Here is a 22,935-nt window from a genome sequence, read left to right as displayed (position 1 = left end):
ACGAAGAGTAGCCCCCGCTCGCCGCAACTAGAGAAAGCCCACACACAGCAACGAAGATCCAACACAGCCAAAAATAAATAAATAAAATAAATAAGTTTATTAAAAAAAAAAAAAAAAAAGAAAATAGTATTTACATATATATTTTACTCACATCCAACCCAGTGATTTGTAGCTACTGTAACCTCCATTTTTCAGACCAGGAAACTGAGCCCCAGAAAGGTCAGCAAGGCCCCACAGGGTTCCATATTTTTCTTCCCAGCATGCTACTCCAGTGAGTCGGATAAATGAATCATTGCCAACATCACGTGCATCACACAAAATGAAGTTGTGTTACCAACTTTGTAATGTACAACTCTCAACACCAGAACTGTTTTTCTCTTTTGTAATTCACTTTATATGAAGCCTTTAATATAACATACTACTTTTAAAACTCCAACAGCTTAAAAGGCTTTTAAGGGCTTACGATTCTGTGATTCTATCTTATATAAAATTTTATTCTACAGACTACCATGAAATTCTATTACAGTCACACAAAAACTCCTTGGGTAATTGTGTAACTCTCTGATTACGGCTCTTCTCTTGAATTAATACAATGAGCACGGTTAATTCCTCGTCTGTTTTTACCTGGTATACACGATACTTTAATCTCTCACAAAAATAATACTGAACTGCTTCCTTCATGTATACTAGGAGGGAATATACATCAAGAGAAACGGTTACTGGTTTGGGATTATCTCTCTTTTTTCTTCACATTCAACTCAACCCTCAAAATTCCACTTGCATTTCAAGGATACATTTCCCCTTCTGTTTGCAGTGGTTTCCTCATTATTAGTGTGACCCCTACTCCCTCTGAGGGACTGGCAACATGTCTGTCTGCAGACGAGAGCTCCACCAGGCCCTGGCACAGGGCGTGTACCCCTCGGTGCGGGGCAGGGTCTCCACCCGCCTACTCTCCTAGGTTAAGTCACCTAAGGAGCTGTGCTATAATACCACTTTTCACTCTTAATAGAAAGCCTGGGCCACATAGAGCCCCAAACTGGGGTTGCTGTGTAGAAGAGAAGCACCTTGAGATGAATAAGGGTCCAAAAGTTGCAATCAAGCATATTCTTTTCCATTCTCTTCAAGTGGTCTGATCTCAGTATCTTGCTTCTGAATCTCTCCTTTATGAAGGCAAACAATCAAAATCCAGTTTTAGAGAACTGCTGGCTTCTGAGTAGACAGCAAGCTTAATAACTTCAGTTTGGAAGGGATGAAGGAGGTAAGGAAGAAGGAAAACCTAAGTGGAAGCCTTTCATTGTGTCTGAAAATCATTATCCAGGTGCCCCTTCACTGTTCTCTACTGAAGGGAACATAACGCTACGAGTTAGAATAACACCTAAAAACACAACTGAACACTACCACAGTTTCAATGTCAACTTTACGATTAAAATGCACATTTTAGTGGCATGTTTTTGTTATCAGTTATAGTGAAATGACAGATGTAAAAGCAGGTGCCAGAGCCTTGGGGCAGTGTGGGAGGTGTGTGTGTGTGTGTGTGTGTGTGTGTGTGTGTGCGTGCATGGTAGCGGTGGAGAGGTGAGAGGTCTCATCTCTAGCTCCATTTGGTTAAAGAAGATACTATGTATGACAGGGAAGACTCTTGCTCAAGGGTTTTTAATCTGCTAGCTTCAAGGTCTTTTTTGGGTTTTTTTTAATGCTTTGAATTCCAAATATTTGCGTTGTAATTTTTTTTTAATCTCCTGGTTTGCAATGTGGTCCACTTTGAAGGCCATTTCTGTTAAAAACAAGTAATTCTCTGGAAATAAAAATCTAAAAGTGAGCAGATAGTTTTATCCAAGGTCCCCTTCGGGGCAAGGACAGTCAGTCTACTGATGAATGAGTCCCCAGCCTACAAATCACCTGACACAGAGCCACACAAGGGCTTCTCTTTTAATTAGCATCCCACCCACCACCCTCAAACCTGTTCTTTCCCTCCCAAATTCTCCTGCAGGAAGGGGTTAAACACTGACTGCTTTGGGAGGGCTGTCCACACCAAGGGTCCCTAAGGATCTCTGCTCAGCAGAGAGGTACCCCTAGTTCTTACCCAGACTCCCCCAGGGAGGGGCGCCTGCTCACACAGTGCCTCTCCTGTCCTCTTCTCTGGCTCTTATTAACTCCTCGTCAGACTTGTCTCTGCCTGGGCATGGCCTCTGCTTCCCAACCTGCATGTCTCAGAACAGGGCTGGGTGACAGCTAAATTCTCATATTTACCATCACCTCCCATTCAGGGGCAGGCTCCCAGCAGCACTTGAGTGTTTGCTGTGATCCACTGAGAACCAGAACACTCTCACTAGATATTAAGCAGAGCATCATTTCTGAGTTTCCCAAGTGCTACCACTGCTGCCAAAGACAAGGAAAGGGCAGGTATTTTGTAGAGGGCAACAGCTTCCAGGAAAGAAGCCATGCAGGCAGCTCTAATCTAGGGATCATTTCTGTCTCCTCAGATTGCACCAGCCACTCAGCCTCCCTCTGCCTCTACCTCCTCACCTGAAGAATGAGAAGGACCAAGCCTGGGCTCATGGTGAGAATAGCATCTCATAACTGAAGGACTTCAGGGGCAATTCTTGCTGTTTCCATCAGACGATATCAGGCAAGCAACGTCATAAAGTTTTTTCAGCTTCCTTTGTAAAGAAACAATGTGGCTAATTTAATCCCTGTTTTAGAGAGGGAACTGATTCCCGTAGGATGGGGCCGCAGGTCACAGAGCTGCTTCTAAGGATGGAAACCTCCATTCCCGGACTAGAGGTATTCTATGTCAGCTGCACTGTTTCAAGGTATCTGGTACTTACTTGGGCAGTCTTACTTTTGGTTATCCATTTGTTAAAATGAAAATTTTAAGTTAACATAAATATATTCTTAAGAAATGTTTTGCAAAGATTATCCTCAGTGTGTCAAAAGATGCTGAGACTGGACCCCAAGTTTTCCAAACCCTGAGGCAGGCATCAAATAACTCTTCTCAAATCCCCCAGGTTGGCTTCTTGTGGATCTAAGGGTTAAGCAGAAATTCTCTACCCTTAGAATTGGGACAAATCTTTCACTGTTCTAGAAAAGATCTCCTTGGATGAAGCCATCTGCCAATGAAGATATAAAATAAATCATTGTTGCATTGGTATAAAATAATCCAAATGCAAACCTAAAGATTGGGCTGTTTACTGTTCTGGTTCCATGGAGGGAAGGGTACAGGTCTCTACAATTTTTTATATGTGAGAAGATTAAGTAGACCCAGGTGGGTCAAGAGGTATAGCCTCCAATCTGGGGGTGGAGGGCTGTGGTGAAAAGCTGAGGATAGGCTAGCCAGTTGACTAAGGAGGACGTAGTATGTACTTTATTTTCGGAAATGGGGCTGGGTTAACCTCGGCCCTGTACTGCTGGGCTTGGACCTCACACCCCTGCCTAATTCCTGCTTGGATGTGAAAGTCCAGCCCTGGTGCTGTGATTTTTCCAGTGAAACTGCATGGAAACCCTCCTTAACAGCCATAAAGACATGAGAAAATATTCGCCTTCAGGGCACACAGGCATGGGTGCTGTTTAGGATCACCGGCATTTAGAGCTGGAAGGCTAGGAGGAGCCATCTCAGCAAATAGATTCCATCTCGAGCGCTCGCTCCCGGGAATGAGCACGGAGGCGTCTGTGGACAGGACGCGAGGGCGCATGTGCCCTGGGTTGGGGGAAGGAGAGCTGCGATCCATTAGTGATGTCTGCCCAGGTGTACGTGCGTAAGAGGTCTTAAGTTTTGTGTCTACGTACATTTCAAAAGCCTCTCATTTTATAGATAAGAAAAAACGAAATCCTGTAGACACAGAGTGAGAATGAAAGCCCAGTTCTTCTGACTACGTTTACCATGCTTGCTCTCATTATGTTACCACAGAGCAAAAACCTACCATAAGTCCACAATCCCTTATTAACAATTCTGAAATCCAACAAGCTCTGAACGTACGTAACTCACACTGAGGGGGAAAACCTGACTTGGACTAACATGAGATCATTTACAGTATTTACAGTAACTGATTGCAAAGTGTAACCAAACCCTGCTGGGGACACTATATATTATACAGTATATACACAGCATTTCTTTTATAAAATCTGAAAAAATCTGAAACGCATCTGGCCCAGGGGTTTGGATAAGGCAGGGCAGGCCAGTGGTACTGAGTCCACCGCCTACAGGGTGTGGCAGGTAGAGTAGCCCCCAAATGTCTACACCCTCATCCCCCGGAACTTGCGTCTGTGTTATGTTACACAGGAAGTTTGCAGGTATTCATTATAAGCTACAGACCTTAAAATAGGGAGACTTTCCTGGATTGTTCTATTGGCCTCAACTAATCACATGAGCCCTTAAAAGCACATAACTTTCTCCACCAGGAGTCTGAGAGATGCAGCAGAAGGTCAAGTCTAGAATATTAGCAACTCTCTAAATTCTAAGCAGGAGAGAGACTCCACCCGCCTTTGCGGGAGGGGCCACACTGGCAGCACGAGAAGGCAGGCAGGCAGCCCCAGGACTGTTCCCAGGCTGACAGGGCTCGCGGTGGCTCATGAGCCAACGACCTGAATAAGCATGGAAGCGATTCTTTCCCGAAGCTTCCAGATAAGATCCCTTCTCAGCCAACACCTCGATTTCTGCCTCGTGAGAACGGAAGACCCAGCCAAGCCACGTCAGATGTCTGACCTGGGGGCTGTGCGATAACAAGTGGGTATTAAGTTCATAGTAATTTGCTACGGCAGCAACACAAAACTAAACAGGACAAGCCTGATTCCTCCCCCATGATACAGCCTCTAGACACCCTCCCAAAGCGCCTTCCTTCCCACCCAAGCCCTGCCCAGGTCAGGCCACTCCCTCCCTAGACCGCTCAAGATGCTTTCACTCACTTTCCACTGACACCCTGCTGGCCCCCAGGCCTCCCCCGGCCAGCCCCGCCCTCCCCCGGCCAGCCCCACCCTCCCTGGCCAGCTCCGCCCTCCCCACCAGGAACTTGACTGTCCTGCCTCACTGGGTGCATGCTTTCCAGGGGGTGTCCCTTCTTTCTCCCAAGTCCTGAGACACCGAGACCCAGTCGGGTTCCTCCCTTATGGCCCCGTAACACCTATCCCTACACGTATGGAGCCCCTGACGAGCCTTAGCTCACGGAAGGACCGATTCACCTCAGTCGGCCTCACCGGGCAGGGTGCTCGCAGGGCAGGCCGGGTGTAGGACACTGTCACGCAGACCAGGCAAGGCTTCGCGTGTTTCTGGTTAAAATAACCCCTTGGAGTTGTAGTGGGATTTGCAGTTTTCCAAGCATTTCCAAATATATTATCTCATGTAATTTTTACAAAATAAACCATGAGATAAAACAAGGCATGTATTTTTAATTCCCAGTTTTTACAGGTGAGAAGACAGAGGCTCCAAAAGGTTCTGAGGTTTGTCCGCTAGCCCACGTGAGAAACCCTGCCTCACAGACTCAGTGCTGCCACGCGCAGGGCAAACGCCGCTCTGAGAATCTGGCCGAGGCAGCAGCAGGGCCACATTGCGAGCTCTGGGGACACTGCCGTGGATCCGCCCTGGCAGGTGTCCAGGCAGTTAGATCTCATTGCGTCTGTTTCTCCGCTCTCCTCTTTCTCTTTCTCCGTGTTTTCTTACAGAAAAAAGTCTACTGTTTAATTTGAAAGCCAACAACATCTGGGTCTAAAGCACTCCTGCTTTGGGGGCACAAAAGCAAAACCTCTCTTGCCAGCAGTGTGATGGTGACGATGCAGCCGTGATAGCTTCCCCGGGGCAGGGGCAGACGAGATGGCCCAGCTCTGCCTCTAACACAGGCTCTGCACAAGCCACTGCCCTTGCTTCCTCCCCTCGGAGAACAGACCCCGTTTCACGTCTCCGACGGCTGCTGTGAGGATGGAGTGAGACAGTGCATCTAAATCATTTGGCAACTGTCCAGGGATGCCTGCACGTGAAGTGTCAAATTCCTCCCCCTCGCCGCGATCACCCCAGTTACCTGCACCAAAGCAAATCTGCCTTTTCACCAAAGAATATCCCAGGCTCCTGGCTATGCTCTTAGGATGTGCTGTTTTCTCCTCTTGAAGCTGGCCTTGTCATTCTTTTAAGCTGATTTCATCTTATTCAAAATATTAGCGGGTAAAGAGGGAGGATAATGAAGGAATAACTGTGGGATTGGCCCCCAAGTCCTACACAGGCCCAAAGGGGTCCTTGACTACATGTTCTCCTCCATTCACAACATAATCAGAGCAGAGCTGAAAAGACACTGGCTGATACAAAGGCAGAAACCCAGTCCACTCTTACACCCCAGTTAAATCATTAACTAAGAAGCACCACCTCCTATGAGTGACTGACTCTTACACAAGAGCTTCCACGGTGCTAAAGGCACATCAGCATTTAGGTTGAATTTAACTTTTATCTCTTCTTCATAGCCCTTCAGAGGTTTTAGATCAGACCAGTAAGGAGTGCTTTCAGATTCAGGTCTGGAGAACTTTCTGAGCATATGGGGCACATTTTCTGGTGATGATCTGTCATGTGGAAATTCATTACAAGTCCAACAAGACCATTTTATTTTAGTAAATCTATAGCTGATTTTCCTTGAATACTTTTTATAATTCTGGAAAACTGATGGCTCTTTAAATCTTCCCATGGTTATTCAGATAAGCATTATGATCACTAACATCAATAAAAATGGCTTGATGATTTTTCCTTTTATAATAAACTTTAGGCCTTGTGTAGACAATGCAATTTTAAAGACATGACAATATCCTTCTAGATACTATGGTTAAATTATGGCCGAAACACGGAAATCTTTACAGCGCAAGCCCGGATTGCATTTGGAAACATGCAATGGGTGACTTCCAAAACTCCTGCCTTGGTTTCTCACTAGAGTTCTTCTCCAAGGAGCAGATCTGGAGAAGACAATGAATCTGTTTTAAGTACACCAAAGTTATGATGGGAGTGGAAGTTCAAGTAGATATACAAAAATGAGGACTTTCTGAGATATGGGGGGCAAATCAATCTCTCTTTGGGCATTAGTTTGTTCATCTGTAGAAAAGAAATCATCACTTGCATTGTGTTGTAAAATGAACTAAATCCATGTGGAAAAGCTTTGTGGACGCTAAGTCAAATTGTGTGTGTTTTATTCTTTTGTATGAAATCAACTTACATCTCCACCTGGAGGAGCATGAGAAGTCCTTGATGTTTCTAAACCAGACTCATCGTCTTTAAAACCAGCAACTCCTCCAGCCATTTGTTCCTGTTTATGCTGATGACACACCCACACTCACAGGCTTCCAAGCTTGGAAACCTGGGCTGTGCTAGAAACCTCACTTCCCTGCCCACTGGGATGCCTGATCAGTTCCTTTCAAAATATGAATCTGCTTAGGCCAGCCCCTTGCTCAAAAATCACTGACAATTTCCAGCTGTTCTTGCACAAAGGGTCAGAACACGTATGTCGCCCCCAAGACCCTGTCCTGTCTGGCCTTGCCCAGCCCCTCACTCTGTCATTCCCTCTGCATTCCAGCCACACAGCCCTGCCCAACTGTCCCTTTGCTGGAACCTCCAGCCCCAGGCAGCCTCTGTGGTCACCTCCAGCTCTGAGTCCCCTGCAAAGCCATTATGCACGCCCCGGGAATGCTCACGTCCTGGGGTGAGCGAGGCACAGAAACATACCCCAGTCCTGGAGCACTGCCATCGTTTGAAGTGACATTTTATGTGAAGTCTTTCCCTGCTTCCTCAACTACGAAATTCATGACAGCAGTGATTCTATTTTCACTCCTGCATTGTCATCTCAAGCCTAGTACATAATGGGTACTTGTTCATTGCATGAGTAAATCAATCAATCTTGGGATCTTCTCCTCAATGTACCTCCCACTTAACAGCCTCCAAGAGGTAAAGAGCACACACAGCGTCATAGAGCCAGAGACCAAATGGAAGCCACACAGCTGCAAATCCCCTGTTAGTTCTCAGGGTAATTAAATTGTTGGCAGAAGAAACACTTCACCATATAGTTTCATTCTTCTTCCAAACCATAATCCAAGCCGCAAATTACATTTCAGCTTTTTAAACCACCTGACCTAAGAGAATTCATCCTAGTTCTGAGTATAGAATGCTGTTGTGTTGAGGCAACAGCTGTTCCACAATCCCAGGCAGAATCTACGAAGCCAAGAGACACTGATGCTTTGTCCTCAACAAAAGGGGAGACCCATTAGGACAAATCTAGGACCCGGAGGTGCCAGTGTTACAGGCAGGCCCAGCAAACCGCTGCCCGAGCGCCAGACCCCGCCCCAACCATCCTGGTGAGTAAAGTGGCCACAGCCTGCGCACACCTGCGACAGAGGCCACAGGGCCCAGAAGCTCCATGGCCCACCATCTGGCCCTTCAAGAACGAGTCTGCCGAGCCATTATAGAAGGCACATAACACGGAAAAATAACCCCGGAAATGTCTTAAAATGCACAATTTTATATCTAGAGTTCTTTCCTCACACCTTCTCCCGTGGAAAAGGGTGCCTTATATTGTTTGTGAAAAAGCAGGTGAGCCAAACCCCCGAATCTCCCAACAAGGAATAACAGCAGGGCCTTCAAGCTGGGAGGGGTTTTTCCCAGAAAAGCCAGTTTAGGATCCTGACGCTCAGTGGCCCCAATACCTTCATCTCCCCCATTATGAAATTCCGCACATTTACAGACAGGAAAGACTCACGGGCGTTTTCTCCTCTTCGAGGGGTGAAGCTGGCCCACGGCCGCGCCCGTGTCCCCCCTCTTCTGCCGCCTTCTCACATACGCTCCGAGGCTCCCGGTCACCTGGTGCCTGCACATCGGAGGAGTGTGACTTTGGTTTCAAGCTCCTGGTGAATTCTCTGGACTGAGTTTTTCTGAAGAGAAACAAATGTGGAATTATCAAAAACAGTCTTCAACAAAGACAGCTTTACCAAAGTAGAGGTCTGCATTCAAATTACGTGGAAACCAGTAATGGGTACCATTTACTGAGCGCTGATGGTAGGCTGAGCCCTTTGCTAGGTATTTAAAGACATTAACTTAATCCTCATAACAACCCTGCGAGGAAGGCGCTGTTATCCTTGCTTTGCTGTAAGAGGCTCAAAATAATGGTATCACTCATCCAAGGCCACGCAGCAGCCAGGACTGGAGCCCAGGTCTGCCCGGCTCCTGGTTCAGAAGCTGAACAGCCAGAGCACACGGCCCTCGTGTCATCAGCAGCAAAGAGTCCCTTTCTCTCCGTGTGCCCACTTACGGTTGTGAAGTCACAGGACTGCGGCACGGAAGAGAGGCCCACGTGTCTGTTCCTATTTCCCCGCTCGCACGGGGCTGCCAACACTTCGCAGAGGCCACCCTGGCACCCAGCACAGGGGACCCATCCCCTGCCTTACTGCTCCCACCCAAGTTACCTTCCTGTCTCTGCAGTTGATTATGTCGCTTCCTCATTCACCACCTCCTCACTGTCACAGAATAAGGTCCAAACTCCTAACCCTGGCCTTCCAGGCACTTCAGAGCACGGCCCCCCTCACCCCTGTGCGCCCCAAACAGGCAGAAGGACTCACCATCACCCAAAGCGCCATACATGCTCCATCGAGCGGTCTTGATGACCCCTCTGCCTGCATTGTCCTGCCTGACCTTCTGTAGCTGGAAAACTACTTACCTTTCAAGGTTCACCGCTGTGAATCAGGATGATGGGCTCGGGGAACCCTCTGCCTGGCCTTAGTCACAGTGCACACCATAGCCTGTGTGTCTGCCTGTTTCTCCTCCTGGACCGCAAGCTCCTGGTCCGTCCCTGAGCTCCCAGCACCCAGCACAGACAAGCACCCTCGGGCCCGCTTCCTCCGGGGCCCCCGGAGCCTGAAGCCCGAGGGTCCCCCCCCCCCGACAGCTGCACTGTTCCAGCGCGAGGCTAGGGAAGCCCGGGGTCACTAGGGAACCACCTCCAGGCCCAAGTGGGAAAGCGAAACAGCCGACATGGTGGCGCTGTGAAAATGAAGGGAGTTGCCAGAAGCCTGAAGGAACTTTCCAGAAACTGGGAGTCACCGTGCACCCTCAGGTCCCACCCAGCCCCCCACAGGGTCTGAGAGCGAGGGGGCTCGCGGCCCCGTTGTGTGGCGCCTGGCCAGTCCCTCACGGCCCTGCGGGTTCATACCTGAGCTCCCGCACCTCCTGCTCCGGCTTCAGCCGTGCCCCCTGGGCGAGGATCTCATCACAGAGCGCGTCGTAGGGTTTATCGAGGTGGTGCTCACCCATCACCCACACCCAGACTTCCTCGTCGGCTCCCAGCTTCCAATGAACCGATTTGCCGTTGTCTGCAGGCAAAACAGAATTTGGATGAACATGTATCTTCAGCCATGGGTTAGGATGTTTTCCATCATTAAAGTATTTAAAAGTCAGATGAGGCAAAGCCCGTCCAACCTGCTCAGAATGAGAAGCATTCCCAGGGCGGTGGCAGTGGGCTGCAGTACGTTTGTTTGAAAATCTGATGAATGTGGTGCCCCTTTTCTAAGTGAAGACGCGAGATGGGAAGAAAGCAGGCATTGTCTGCATTATCTTTAGGGTAACAAAGCAGCATCAGACACCAGAACATCCACAGCCTAAGAATCTCCCTGTAACCCGGCTGCTCCAGGGCTTGGGGTGTCCACTGCATTTCTAGGTTTCATTGCTGAGTACAAGGCAACACTTGAGAGTCAGACCGGCTTTAGTCTAAATCCTAGCCCTGCCACTTAGCTGTGTGACTTGGACAAATTATTTAATCTCCCTAAGCCTCAATTTCCCTATCTGCAAAATGGGAATACTAACATCTACTCAGGAGGATGGCTGTGGGGAGGCGGCGACAGCCGTGCAGGCAGGTCCCCAGGTGTCTGACGCACGACACATGACACATGACGGACTCTCAGGAGAGGCTGGCGCCACCGTCCCTCTGTGCTGTTGACAGACGGACGTGCCAGCTCAGAGACTCGGGCCAGCCCGTGAGAGATGACACGCCCGAAGTGTGAGACGCGGGGAAGCTACTTGAGTAACCGTGTTTACGCCTGCTCCCAGCAGGGGTTGTGTTACATTCTCTCTAGTTCCTGCTCCTCAGATGCGGCCACACAGGTCATGTTCCCTGAAACCTGGGACGGTGGACCATTCCCAGGAGAGGGGGTGGGCAGTCCTAAACCTGAAGGCCCCAGAGGGGACTCACCAGGGCTATCATGGTCCACGGCTGGTCAAGATGCCTGGGCCTGAGGACCCACACTAGCCAGTGGTGTTGAGTGTGTGACACGGGCAGCTGCTGGCATGCAGGCCGGGCCGTGGCCATGTCACAGGAGGTAGAGGACGGTTTCCAATGAAAGCATCTCTGTCCAACGTGCTGTGGACTCATGTCCTGCTGTTGCCTCAGGACACATTAAAAAAGCAGCTGCTCGGGGCCAGGCTTGCTCTTTCTTTGGGCGCCTTCTACCTTCCTCAGGACCACAGAGGTGTTCTGGGGACTGTGCTCTGAAGAGGATATTTGGGGGGACAGGGTCACAGTCTTCACCACAACAGGAGCCAAACGTTCTGTGCTCACAGGTGGAGCAGGTGTGAGGGAGGGTCAATCCCAGGTGAGCCCTGGGGGCTGGGGGGCCGGGGGAGGCCCAGCCAGCTCTGGCTCTTTTGAGGAAATGCCCACTGGTTCATTAACCGTGGAAAGCTGGCAGACCTCACAGACCCCCTTTATTACCTCTCTAGGGCAGCTAAGAATATTTTCACTATGCCCACCTCTCAACCTTCACCTAAGTAACCGTCTAACCGACAGTTTTGGCAGCAGGAGGAAGGTGGCCGCAGAGGAGAGAGGCCAAGAGCCAGGGGACACAGGAGGGGACCAGAGGTCCCCACAGCCCTGCTCAGGACAGCGACACACGCTTCCCCCGAGCCGTGTCCCCCCGACACAGTGGGCGTGGCGGGGGATGGGCGGGAGCATGACTCTCGGGGGGAGGGCCCTGCTCTGGGGGGACCGAAATCCCAGAGACCCTGTGAACACAGGAGGGCCTTAGAAAGGAAAGGGAGGGGCAGCAAAGCAGAGGACAGAGTGCTGACGCCTCTAAAGGAGGGGAGGTGAAGGTAAAGAGGCAGAGGCTTTGGGGCAGGAAGAAAGGGAATTAGACAGGACGTGTCAGATTTAGCGGCCCTGACAGGGGTCTCTGCTCTGAAGACACTGGGGTCCTCCAGGGGGCCCACACAGCTCCCTGAACCAAGGAAGGGGGAGTCATTCCAGTAAAGTGAGCGTCGGCTTGGTGCCCTCTGCTTCGTACCAAGACGGGGGGCTAGCAGGGCGTCTGTGTAGCTCCTTCCACAAAATCCTGCTGCGTTCTTAACGCTGGCAGGATGCAGAGCTGGGTGCTGCGGAGATGCGGGGTGAAACATCCTCCTGCAGGTCACCCAGAGCCTGGGAGAGAAAGAGCAGGGTGGTAGGTCACTGACTTAATGAACTTCACTGCGTATCTGCTCTGTGCCAGGCCCTGAGGTAGACACGCGTGAACACTTACAAACAAGACAGACCAGTCCCTCCTTCTAGCTGGGGGAGGCAGGTGCTGACCAGCTAGTTACCTAGAAAAGTAGCAGTAACTGGGGAGGGGTGTTGAAGTGCTGCGGGATGTGTGGAGGGCCGGGGGAATACACCGTAACCACGAGAGATTTAAGTCCATTGAGGATTCAGAGGACGGAGGATGCTTCGGAAGGACAGGGAAGAAATAAGACGTTCTTTGTGTTCAGTTTGGGAGGATGGATATGGAATCTGGACAGAGAACAGGGGTGGGTTTGGTGCTGGACACAAGAAACAGCATGACCAAGATCAGAGAAGGGAATCAACACGGGGCCACGGGGAACAAGGGTCTCCGCCAGAGCTGACAGGCTTTAGAAGCCACCTGGCCGTGGGCTGAGGATCACGCAGGGGGAGCAGGTGGCCGCCTGGCACAGGCCCCAGACACCAGGCTGAAGGGTTTAAATTTCGGCCCTGTGTTGCATAAAGCCAGAAAGTGGTACTAGAATCCCAGTGCTTCTACCAACTCTTTACGTGACCACGTATACATCACAATGTTTCTCTGAGCCGGAGTTCCCTCTTTGAAAAAACAGAGGTAATGAGTCTGAACTCACAGGCCTGTCACATGACAAGTGCTCAAAAAGCATTAGCTCCATGTTCTTGGTCTGAGTGACCAACCAAGAGTCCACACCTGTAAGACATGTCACCATAAAACTCCTAGAAGAGAACATAGGCAAAACCTCCTCTGACATAAATCGTACCAATGTTTTCTTAGGTCAGTCTCCCAAGGCAAAAGAAATAAAAGCAAAAAATAAACAAATGGGACCTAACCAAACATTTAAGCTTTTGCACAGTAAAGGAAACCATCAACAAAATGAAAAAACAACCTATGGAATGGGAGAAAACATTTGCAAATGATGCAAACAACAAGGGGTTAATATTCAAAATATACAGACAGCTCATAGAACTCAATATCAAAAAAAGAAACAATCCAATCAAAAAAGGAGCAGAAAACCTAAACAGACTTTTTCTAAAGAAGACATACAGATGGTCAACAGGCACATGAAAAGATGCTCAACTTCGCTAACTATTAGAGAAATGCAAATCAACCACAATGAGCTATCACCTCACACCAGTCAGGATGGCCATCATCAAAAAGTCCACAAATAATAAATGCTAAAGAGGGTGTGGAGAAAAGGGAACCCTCTTACACTGTTGGTGGGAATGTAAATTTGTGCATCTACTATGGAGAACAGTATGGAGGTTCCTTAAAAAACTAAAAATGGAGCTACCATATGATCCAGCAATCCCACTCCTGGGCATATATCTGGAGAAAACTCTAATTCAAAAAGATACATGCACCCCAATGTTCATAGCAGCATGATTTAAAATAGCCAAGACATGGAAACAACCCAAGTGTCCATCAACAGATGAATGGCTTAAGAAGATGTGATATACACACACACACACACACACACATGCTGGAATATTACTCAGCCATAAAAAAGAAAGAAATATTGCCATTTGCAGCAACATGGATGGACCTAGAGAATATTATACTAAACGAAGTAAGTTACACAAAGAAAGACAAATACTATATAATATTGCTTATATGTGGAATCTAAAAATAATACAAGTGAATCCATATATAAAACAGAAACAGACTCAAAGACATAGAAAACAAACTTATGGTTACCAAAGGGGAGAGGGACGTGGGGAGGGATAAATCAGGAGTATGGGATTAACAGATACAAACTACATAACAGGTACATAAAATAGATAAACAAGGACCTACCGTATAGCACTGTATAATTATTGTACTGTATAATTATACCTACTGTATAATTATATTCAATATCTTATAATAATCTATAATCAAATCTAATCTGCCAAAAAACCCCAAAACCAAACCCTATGCTGTACACCTGAAACTAACACAGTATTGTAAATCACCTCGACTTCAATTATAAAAAGAGCCCAGGACAGTCTCCGTGCAGGTGGTGCCAGGACCAGGAAGCCCTGCAGCGTGTCCGCACGCAGGGAGGACCTGGACCAGGCGGTGTGCAGCGGGTGTACAATGATGCTGCAGGAGACAAAGGGTGGAGAGAAGGGGGGTGAGGCCGGCCGGGCCTGCGCGAGGGGAAGACGGCCTCCAATGGGGCGATGGCGTCTGGGCGGCCGAGGCAAGGAAGGACTCAAAGATGAGGCCGAAGGTTTGAGGACGTGGGGTGATAAACAGGGACGTCAAGAAAATACATGTGTTTGAGGAGTTAGGTAGTGAACGTTTTGGGAAACGAGGAATAAACTATTTTCAGTTTTACTAGAAACCCACGTGGCAAGGTTGAGCACATACCTGAAACGTGGAATTGAAGTTCAGAGTGAGGTCGGGACGCGCAGGGTGAATGTGGGGATTACTTTACAGATGCCATTGTGGACGCCGCTGGCCCGGAGAATGAAACCCACGAGAGGCCCTCGGAAAAGCATGTGCTTCGTCAGGACACAGAAGAAAAGACAGCGGAAGGAGAGTCCTGATTCAAAAGGAAAAAGAGGGAGAGGGAATCCTGACTCCTAAATAGCTGGAGGAGAGTGGGGAGGACGCCTTGCCTCCAGGAGAGGAGAGGTTCCGGCCTCAGAGACGGTCGCTTCAGACAGACGCGGCAGGCTGCGCGGGGACACAAAGGACTGGGTACACGTTACTGGGGGAGGAGCAAAGAGGGCGCGGCGGGGCTCAGCGGGCATCACTGAGCTCCTGCCACGACCCGCTGCGCCCGTGGGCAGGACAGAGCAGCCCAGGAGCTCCGGGGAACGTGGGCGCTTCCACTGGGTTGCTGGGAGGGGAAGGAGTACGGACGCCAGGGACCAGGCCGGGGATGGGGACACAGGGACAGGAGAGAGCAGGGAAAGAGGGTGCTTTTGAGGAGAGAGGAAAGCTCGGCTGCTTAGAGTTGAAACCTGGCTGCACAGAGCCACGTCCAGTCCCCAGTGTGCCTCCTTAAGGTAAAGGTACAAGCATCAGGGGTGTTAACAGGGCAGGCACTGCAACTCGTCCTGACTTGATGCTCTCCAGGCGTCCTGGGCCTCCTGTTGACTTCAACTCAGAGGACAGTGAGAGAGGGACCTGTTACAGCGCCTCCATTGAATCATGAGCTTGTTTCCCAGTCTTCGACTCATGTTTCTATGCTGCAGTGCTCTCAAGTTTGCTCTTAGGGACCCAAGAGGCAGTGCTGTAGAATGTCACACAAAAACAGTGACGGGTCACGCACGTCCTTGGCAAGGCCATGGCCAGGCCCATTCCGCTCTGACGGGGGAGGGGGATGCCGCTCATGCACCACGTGTCGGGCCCGCAGGAGGCAGGAGGCGGCGCCCGGAGGTGTCAGCGGGGTCGTCTCCTCCACTGAGGTCAACGCGACCCCTGGGGCTATGACTTCGCCTCAGAGTCAGCACCTGGTCTCCACTCCGACTGATCGACTTGGAGGGACGAGCACAGTAGCAGGTGCGCGTGAGAGGGAGCGGGATGGAGAAAGGGAGAATCGCATGCTCTACCCCCACTGAGAGAAGACCATGGACTTGGAGAACAGAAGCCAGAAGAGCAACAGAACCAGGGCCCCTAACGCATCACACATGAACTACACCAGGGCTGACGGAAGCAGGGCTCCTACCAACCCCAGGCTGATGTGTCCGTATGCTCCCTGAACTCACAACATCCCAGGACTCTCCCACCACTCTGGCCTCGCCTCTAGGTCACCCACCTCCAACCCAGAAACCAAAGGGTGAATGAATGCCTGGCCGGTGGGGCCTCCGGGACTCGGGTGCCATGGCCACGTCCCTTCTGACTGATGACCGTGCCAGGTCTGCCTTGAAATACTTAGAGCATCACCGAGGCTGTTACTAACCCTACTTGACCACAAGGAGACTGAGGCTTAGGGAGGGTAACTTGCCCAAGATCATAGAGGTGGTGAAACTGGAACCAGAATTGAAAACTCAGCTGTGAGGTGGTAAAACCTGTGCTTAGAGGCACCTCTGACGCATTGTCCAAACGGAAATACTTTTGAGAGCAAAAAAGGAAACCCACCAACAGGAATGGCAGGAAATGAACAACGTACAGGGGCTCTGCTGAGCAAGCTGGGTGTGGGGTCACTGTCATGTGCCCTCTCGGCCCCGCAGAGCTGGACAGCTCCAGCCTCATGTGCATTTAGCGAAGAACAAGGCCCAGTCCTACAGGCACTTCCTGAAGTTAACCTGGGTAATAATCCTGCAGCTACTAACACAGGACCATCTTTTAAAACTTCAAAAATGTTTATGCTTACTATAGAGACCAAAGGACAGGAAGGAAGTTGGAGAATGTGCATGGCGCCATGGTCCAGGGAAGCAGGTGGTGGCACAGACAAGTGAGAAGGTGAGCCAGAAGGGAGGCCCGCTGAGTCCACAGCTCGTGGAGGTGAAAGGGGAGGGCAGCCAGTGAGCATCTGCATCTGGTGCTCAACGCATAAGACACCGAGTCCGTTACACTATCCGGCCCAGAGTGAGTGGCACAGACAGGGCCGGGACCAGTGGCTCAGAACAGACTTGGAGTAGATCTGGACCTGGGTTCAAACCCTGACTCCACCGGTGACCCACAAAAGTTACTTTCTCCAAGTTTGTTTCCTTACTTGTAAGAATAAGCGGGGCAACGTTCACCTCCCTGGATTCTTGTGAGGATTAAATGAAACAACATAAATACAAGGCTTCTGGCTGGCACACACTAACAGACAAGCAGGTTGGTGGGGAAAACCTCCCTGGGACGGAGCAGATGGGGTGCAGTGAGGTCAGGAGTAACCAGGGGACTCCCGGGTTTCTGGCTTTGGTGACTCAGGGCCACAGATCATGGTGGAGATTGAGAGGCAGGACCAGGCCTGGGGGTGGGGAGAACCGGGGTGATGCTGATGAACTCGGTTTTGCATCAAGTTTGCAGGGCCTAAGGGTCTTCTGAGCGGAGATGCTCATGGGGTAACTGACATGGAAACCAAAGCTCAGGTGAAAGGTCTGGCTTTGAAATACGGGTGTGAGAGTCTGGCATAAGGAGCAGAAGAGATGCCCCAGGGAGAGAATACAGAGACCCTAACCTTAACCTAGTCTCTGAGTCTGTGAATGTACCCTCAGGGAGTCTGTGAACATTGGGAAACTCTACACGAAACGTCCTCTGTGTGCGTTTTCCTGGTCCAAGCTTTTCATAAGTTTTCCATGGAGTCTATGGGCCCCTCAATCCCACCTCAAGGTTACCAACCACCGGTGTAAAGTGAGACTCCCCTGGGGAACATGGGTATTCAGGGTCAGGCAGAGACGACAAACAAGCAGTCATGGAGACAGCAAGTGACCACGACACCAACAAGAGACTCTGAGAGGCAACTCACAGGGTCAGACGCAGCTGAGGAATCGACTGAGGTAAGAACTGACTCTAGCAGCAGAGGTCACCGTGCTGGGTCAGGAATGAAGGGAGGGGAGGAAGTAGACACGGCAGGTGGCACAAAGCAAGCCTTTATCATCATTTCATGAAAAAGGGAAGGTTTTGCATAAAGGAACTTGCCTGAAAATCCACAAATGAAATTTCACAAGCCCGAGGCTGTTTCAGGGGCACACGTGGAGCCTCTCGGGCACCACACACGGCGCCCAGAGCCCAGCCTCCTGCGTGAGGCTTCTGCCGGCTGGAGAGAGGGCCACTGCTACGCAGCCTCCTTTGTGTGTGTTACCAGAGAGAATCTTACAGAATAAATGCTCCACGGCAGGACGCCGATGCAAGCACATGTTCAGACGCAAGCAGGGCACCTGCAGACAACAGGAACTGTTACAAAGCTCCAGGTGAGCTGAACGGGTGGTATGTCTGTCAACAGCATTGGCTCCGGGAGAGTCAGACTCAGGGTCACTTACTAGCTGCTGCCCTGGGCAAGTTATTAAGGTCCCCCAGCCTCAGTTTCCCCACCTGTAAAAGGTGAACAGTAACTCAGCTCCAGGCTTGGCTGTGATTATTTAATGAGATGATATATTTAAGCACAGAGGTCAGGGTCTGACATGCCGTCAGCTCAATCAGTGCCGGCTGGTGCCATGTTTACCGTCTAGAGCAGTGCTGTCCAATGGGCGCTCCGCCTGTAATTATATATTTTCTAGTAGCCCAATTAAAAAATCAAAAGAGGATGGGGGTTCCCTGGTGGCGCAGTGGTTGAGAATCTGCCTGCCAATGCAGGGGACACGGGTTCGCGCCCTGGTCTGGGAAGACCCCACATGCCACGGAGCAACTAGGCCCGTGAGCCACAACCTCTGAGCCGGCGCGTCTGGAGCCTCTGTTCCACAACAAGAGAGGCCGCGATAGTGAGAGGCCCGTGCACCGCGATGAAGAGTGGCCCCTGCTCGCCGCAACTAGAGAAAGCCCTCGCACAGAAACAAAGACCCAACACAGCCAAAAATAAATAAATAAATAAATAAATAAGTGAAATTCTTAAAAAAAAAAAAAAAATCAAAAGAGGAGTTTGCCCAAGATGATGGAATAGAAAGACCCTGAGCTCACCCCCTCTCACGAGCACACCAACATCACAACTGTCTGCAGAACCATCGATGAAAAAGACCAGAACCTTCAAGAAAAGATCTTCTACAACTAAAGACATAAAGAAGGAGCCACAACGAGACACGTACTCCAGGTGGGTGACCCACAGGCTGGAGAATAATTGTACTGCAGAGGTTCTCCCACAGGAGTGAGCGTGCTGAGCCCCCGTCAGCCTGCCAGCCCAGAGTTCCTACACGAGGAAGATGACCCCCAGAGCATTTGACCTTTAAAGGCCAGCAGGGCTTAATTTTGGGAGCCCCACAGGAGTGGGGAAAAGAGAGAATTCACTCTTAAAGGGCACACACAAAATCTCACACGCACCAGGACCCAGGGCAAAAAGCAGTAATTTGATAAAAGCCTGGGCCAGACCTACGTGTTGGTCTTGGAGAGTCTCCCAGAGAGGCGGGGGTGGCTACGGATCACCCTGGGCCCATAAATACTGGTGGCAGACATATTTGGGAACATTCTATTGCGAGAACATTGCTGTTGGTGGCTGCCATCTTGGCTCATGAGCGGCAAGATCTGGTCCCACCCAACAGCCTGTAGGCAGCACTGCTGGGATGCCTCAGGCCAAACAACCAACTGGATGGGGACATAGCCCCACCCATTAGCAGGCTGCCTAAAGACTTCCTGAGCCCACAGCTGACTCTAGACACACCTCTAGACTTGGCCCTGCCCACCAGCGGGCCAAGACCTAACTCCACACACCAGTGGGCAGGCACTGACCCTTCACTCCAGGCAGCTGGCACTAGTCTCTAGACCAGACTCACTGGTCAGGAGGCAGACACCAGAAGCAACAAGACTACGATCCCACAGCCTGCAGATCCAGCCCACCCACAGCTCACCAGACCCTACCGTGGGACAAGTTGGGACCTGGCCCTGCCCACTAGCAGGCCAGCAAAAGCTTCAGGACACCCCAGACCCCAGACCCAACTGTGCCAGCAACTGGCTCCCCCACCACCAATGATTTGAAATGAGTTCTGGGATCCCTGGGCCCTGCAGCCAGACTCCAGGACGTGGCTCTGCCTGCCAGCAATCCAGCACTAGCCGCAGGACCTACGTTCACCTGCCAGTGGGTGCGCAACATCCCTGGAGTCTTTGGTACCCTGACTCCACTCACCAGTGAGCCAGCACTAGCCCCAGGGCCCCCTAGGATTCCTCAAGCAGTCACCTCATGACCAGATCCATCTACACAGCAGCCAGCAGCATCCACACAAGGCAGGGCCTGAGAACCAACCAGGCTGGGGACCAACCAAGCCTCCAAGATGGCCCGCATACTCAGCCCCTACGACAGAAGGGCCGACACAGTCCTCTTAGGGGGCACCCCTAGAGCCTATAGCTTGAGTGACAAGGGGGGAGTGCACTGCTGGGGACACATAGGACATCTCCTACAGAAGGCCACTCCTCCAAGGCCGAGAAACATAACTAACCTACCACATACATAAAAATACAAATAACAACTTAGACAAAATGAGGCAGCAGAGGAACATGTTCCAGATGAAGGAACAAGATAAAACCCCAGAAGAAGAACTAAGTGAAGTGGAGATAGGCAATCTACCCAAGAAAGAGTTCAGGGTAGTGCTCGTAAAGACGATCAAAGATCTCTGGAGGAGACTGGATGCACAGAGCAAGGAGTTTAAATGTTTAACAAAAGAGTTAGAAAATATAAAGAACAACCAAACAGAGAAGAATACAATAACTGAAATGAAAAATACTCTAGAAGGAATCAATAGTAGAGTCAATGATACAGAAGAATGGATCAGTGAGCTGGAAGACAGAGTAGCAGAAATCACTGCTGCTGAACAGGAAAAAAGAAAAAAGAATGAAAAGAAATGAGGACAGTTTAAGAGACCTCTAGGACAACATCAAATGCACTAATATTCTCATTATAGGGGCCCAGAAGGAGAAGAGAGAGGGAAAGAGCCTGAGAAAATATTTGAAGACATAATAACTGAAAACTTCCCTAACCTGGGAAAGGAAATAGTCACCCAAGTCCAGGAAGCACAGAGAGTCCCATACAGGACGAACCCAAAGAGGAACATACCAGGACACACTGTAATTAAAATGACAAAAATTAAAGATAAAGAGAGAATATTAAAAGCAGCAATGCAAAAGCAACAAATAACATACAAGGGAAGCCCCATAAGGCTATCAGCTGATTTCTCTGCAGGTCAGAAGGGAGTGGCACGATATATTTAAAGTGATGAAATGGAAAAACCTACAACCAAGAATACTCTACCCAGCAAAGCTCTCATTCAGATTCGATGGAGATATCAAAAGCTTTACAGACAAACAAGAGCTAAAAGAATTCAGCACCACGAAAGCAGTTTTACAACAAATGTTAAAGGAACTCCTCTAGGTGAAAAAGGCCACAACTAGAAACAAGAAAATTACAAAATGGAAAAGGCAAACATACAGTAAAGGTAGGAGATCATCCACACACAAAGCTAGCAAGGTTAAAAGACAAAAGTAGTAAAATCATCTATATCCACAATAACCAGTTAAGGGGTACACAAAACAATTAGATGTAAAATATGATATCAAAAATAGTAATAGGAAAGTACACAAGCAGGGTTTTTAAAATGCATTTGAAATTAAGAGATCAGCAACTTAAAACAATCATGTATATATATATAGGCTGCTATACAAAAGCCTCCTGGTAATAGCAAACCAAAAACCTATAATAGATATACACACAAAAAAGAAAAAAGAATCCAAACATAACACAAAGACAGTCATCAAATCATGAGAAGAGAACAAAAGAAGAAGGGGGGGGGGAAGACCTAAAAAAAAGAATCCAAAACATTAACAAAATGGCAATAAGAACACACATATTGATAATTACCTTAACTGTAAATGATGGACTAAATGCTCCAACCAAAAGATGTAGGCCAGCTGAATGGATGTAGAAACAAGACCCGTATATATGCTGCCTACAAGAGACTCACTTCAGATCTAGAGACATATACAGACTGAAAGTGAGGGGATGGAAAAAGGTATTCCATGTCAATGGAAATCAAAAAAAAAAAAAAAAAAAGCCAGAGTAGCAGTATTTATATCAGATACAATAGACTTTAAAATAAAGACTGTTATAAGAGACAAAGAAGGACACTACATAATGAGCAAGGGATCAATCCAGGAAGAAAATATAACAATTGTAACATTGTTACAGTTGTATATGCACCCAACATATGAGCATCTCAAAATATGAGGCAAATATTAACAGACAAAGGAGAAATTGACAGTAATACAATAATAGTACAGGACTTTAACACACCCCTTACAGCAATGGACAGATCATCCAGACAGAAAATCAATAAGGAAACACGGGCCTTAAATGACACATTAGACCAAATAGGCTTAATGAACATATAGAGGGCTTCCCATCCAAAAGCAGCAGAATACACATTCTTTGCAAGTGCTCAGGGAATGGTTTGCAGGATAGATCTTGTGCTAAGCCACAAAACAAGTCTCGGTAAATTTAAGAAAACTGAAAACATATCAAGCATCTTTTCTGACCACAGTGCTATGAGACTAGTTCTATCAGTTTTTCACAACAAAAGTTCATTACTCCCTTAAATTTAACACTTGGAAGAATACGTTTTGCACCAAAGTGGTTCCTCTTTGACTAGAGAAAAGGAAAAGGTCTGAGAGTCTTTCTCCACTTCCCCTATAAAGACAGGTCTCCTCTGTGTCTCATCTTGCTCTGTCTTTGGTGATCACGCCACAGAGAGTCAAGGCCGTGTTGTCATGGCTGGGGCTCCCCAGGCCGCACGAGGCCCCAGCTGCTGCTTGTCGAGCCCGCAGCACGTGTTCCTCCTCGACGGTCTGGCTGACTTAAGTGCTACTTTT

General features: G+C 49.1%; 1 protein-coding gene across 10 annotated transcripts in view; it reads right to left on the bottom strand.

The window, feature by feature from the left end:
* SH2D4A (SH2 domain containing 4A) overlaps positions 1-22,935 on the bottom strand; it is a 72,741-nt gene that overhangs the window by 41,436 nt on the left and 8,370 nt on the right. For 7 of the 10 annotated variants that reach the window (XM_059909226.1, XM_059909234.1, XM_059909228.1 and 4 more), the window contains 2 exons: positions 10,158-10,317; positions 8,712-8,883 (listed from right to left, as the gene is read on the bottom strand). In XM_059909226.1, the coding sequence (XP_059765209.1) occupies positions 8,712-8,883; positions 10,158-10,317 (332 nt within the window). Of the gene's footprint in view, positions 1-8,711; positions 8,884-10,157; positions 10,318-11,192; positions 11,489-12,282; positions 12,417-14,862; positions 15,038-22,935 lie in introns of those variants that run through there. The other 3 variants (XM_059909225.1, XM_059909233.1, XM_059909232.1) reach the window with 3 other exon arrangements.

This window comes from Balaenoptera ricei, chromosome 21, assembly GCF_028023285.1.
Source record: "Balaenoptera ricei isolate mBalRic1 chromosome 21, mBalRic1.hap2, whole genome shotgun sequence".
NCBI classification, from domain to species: domain Eukaryota; kingdom Metazoa; phylum Chordata; class Mammalia; order Artiodactyla; family Balaenopteridae; genus Balaenoptera; species Balaenoptera ricei.
This window is presented reverse-complemented; position numbering and strand designations above follow the sequence as displayed.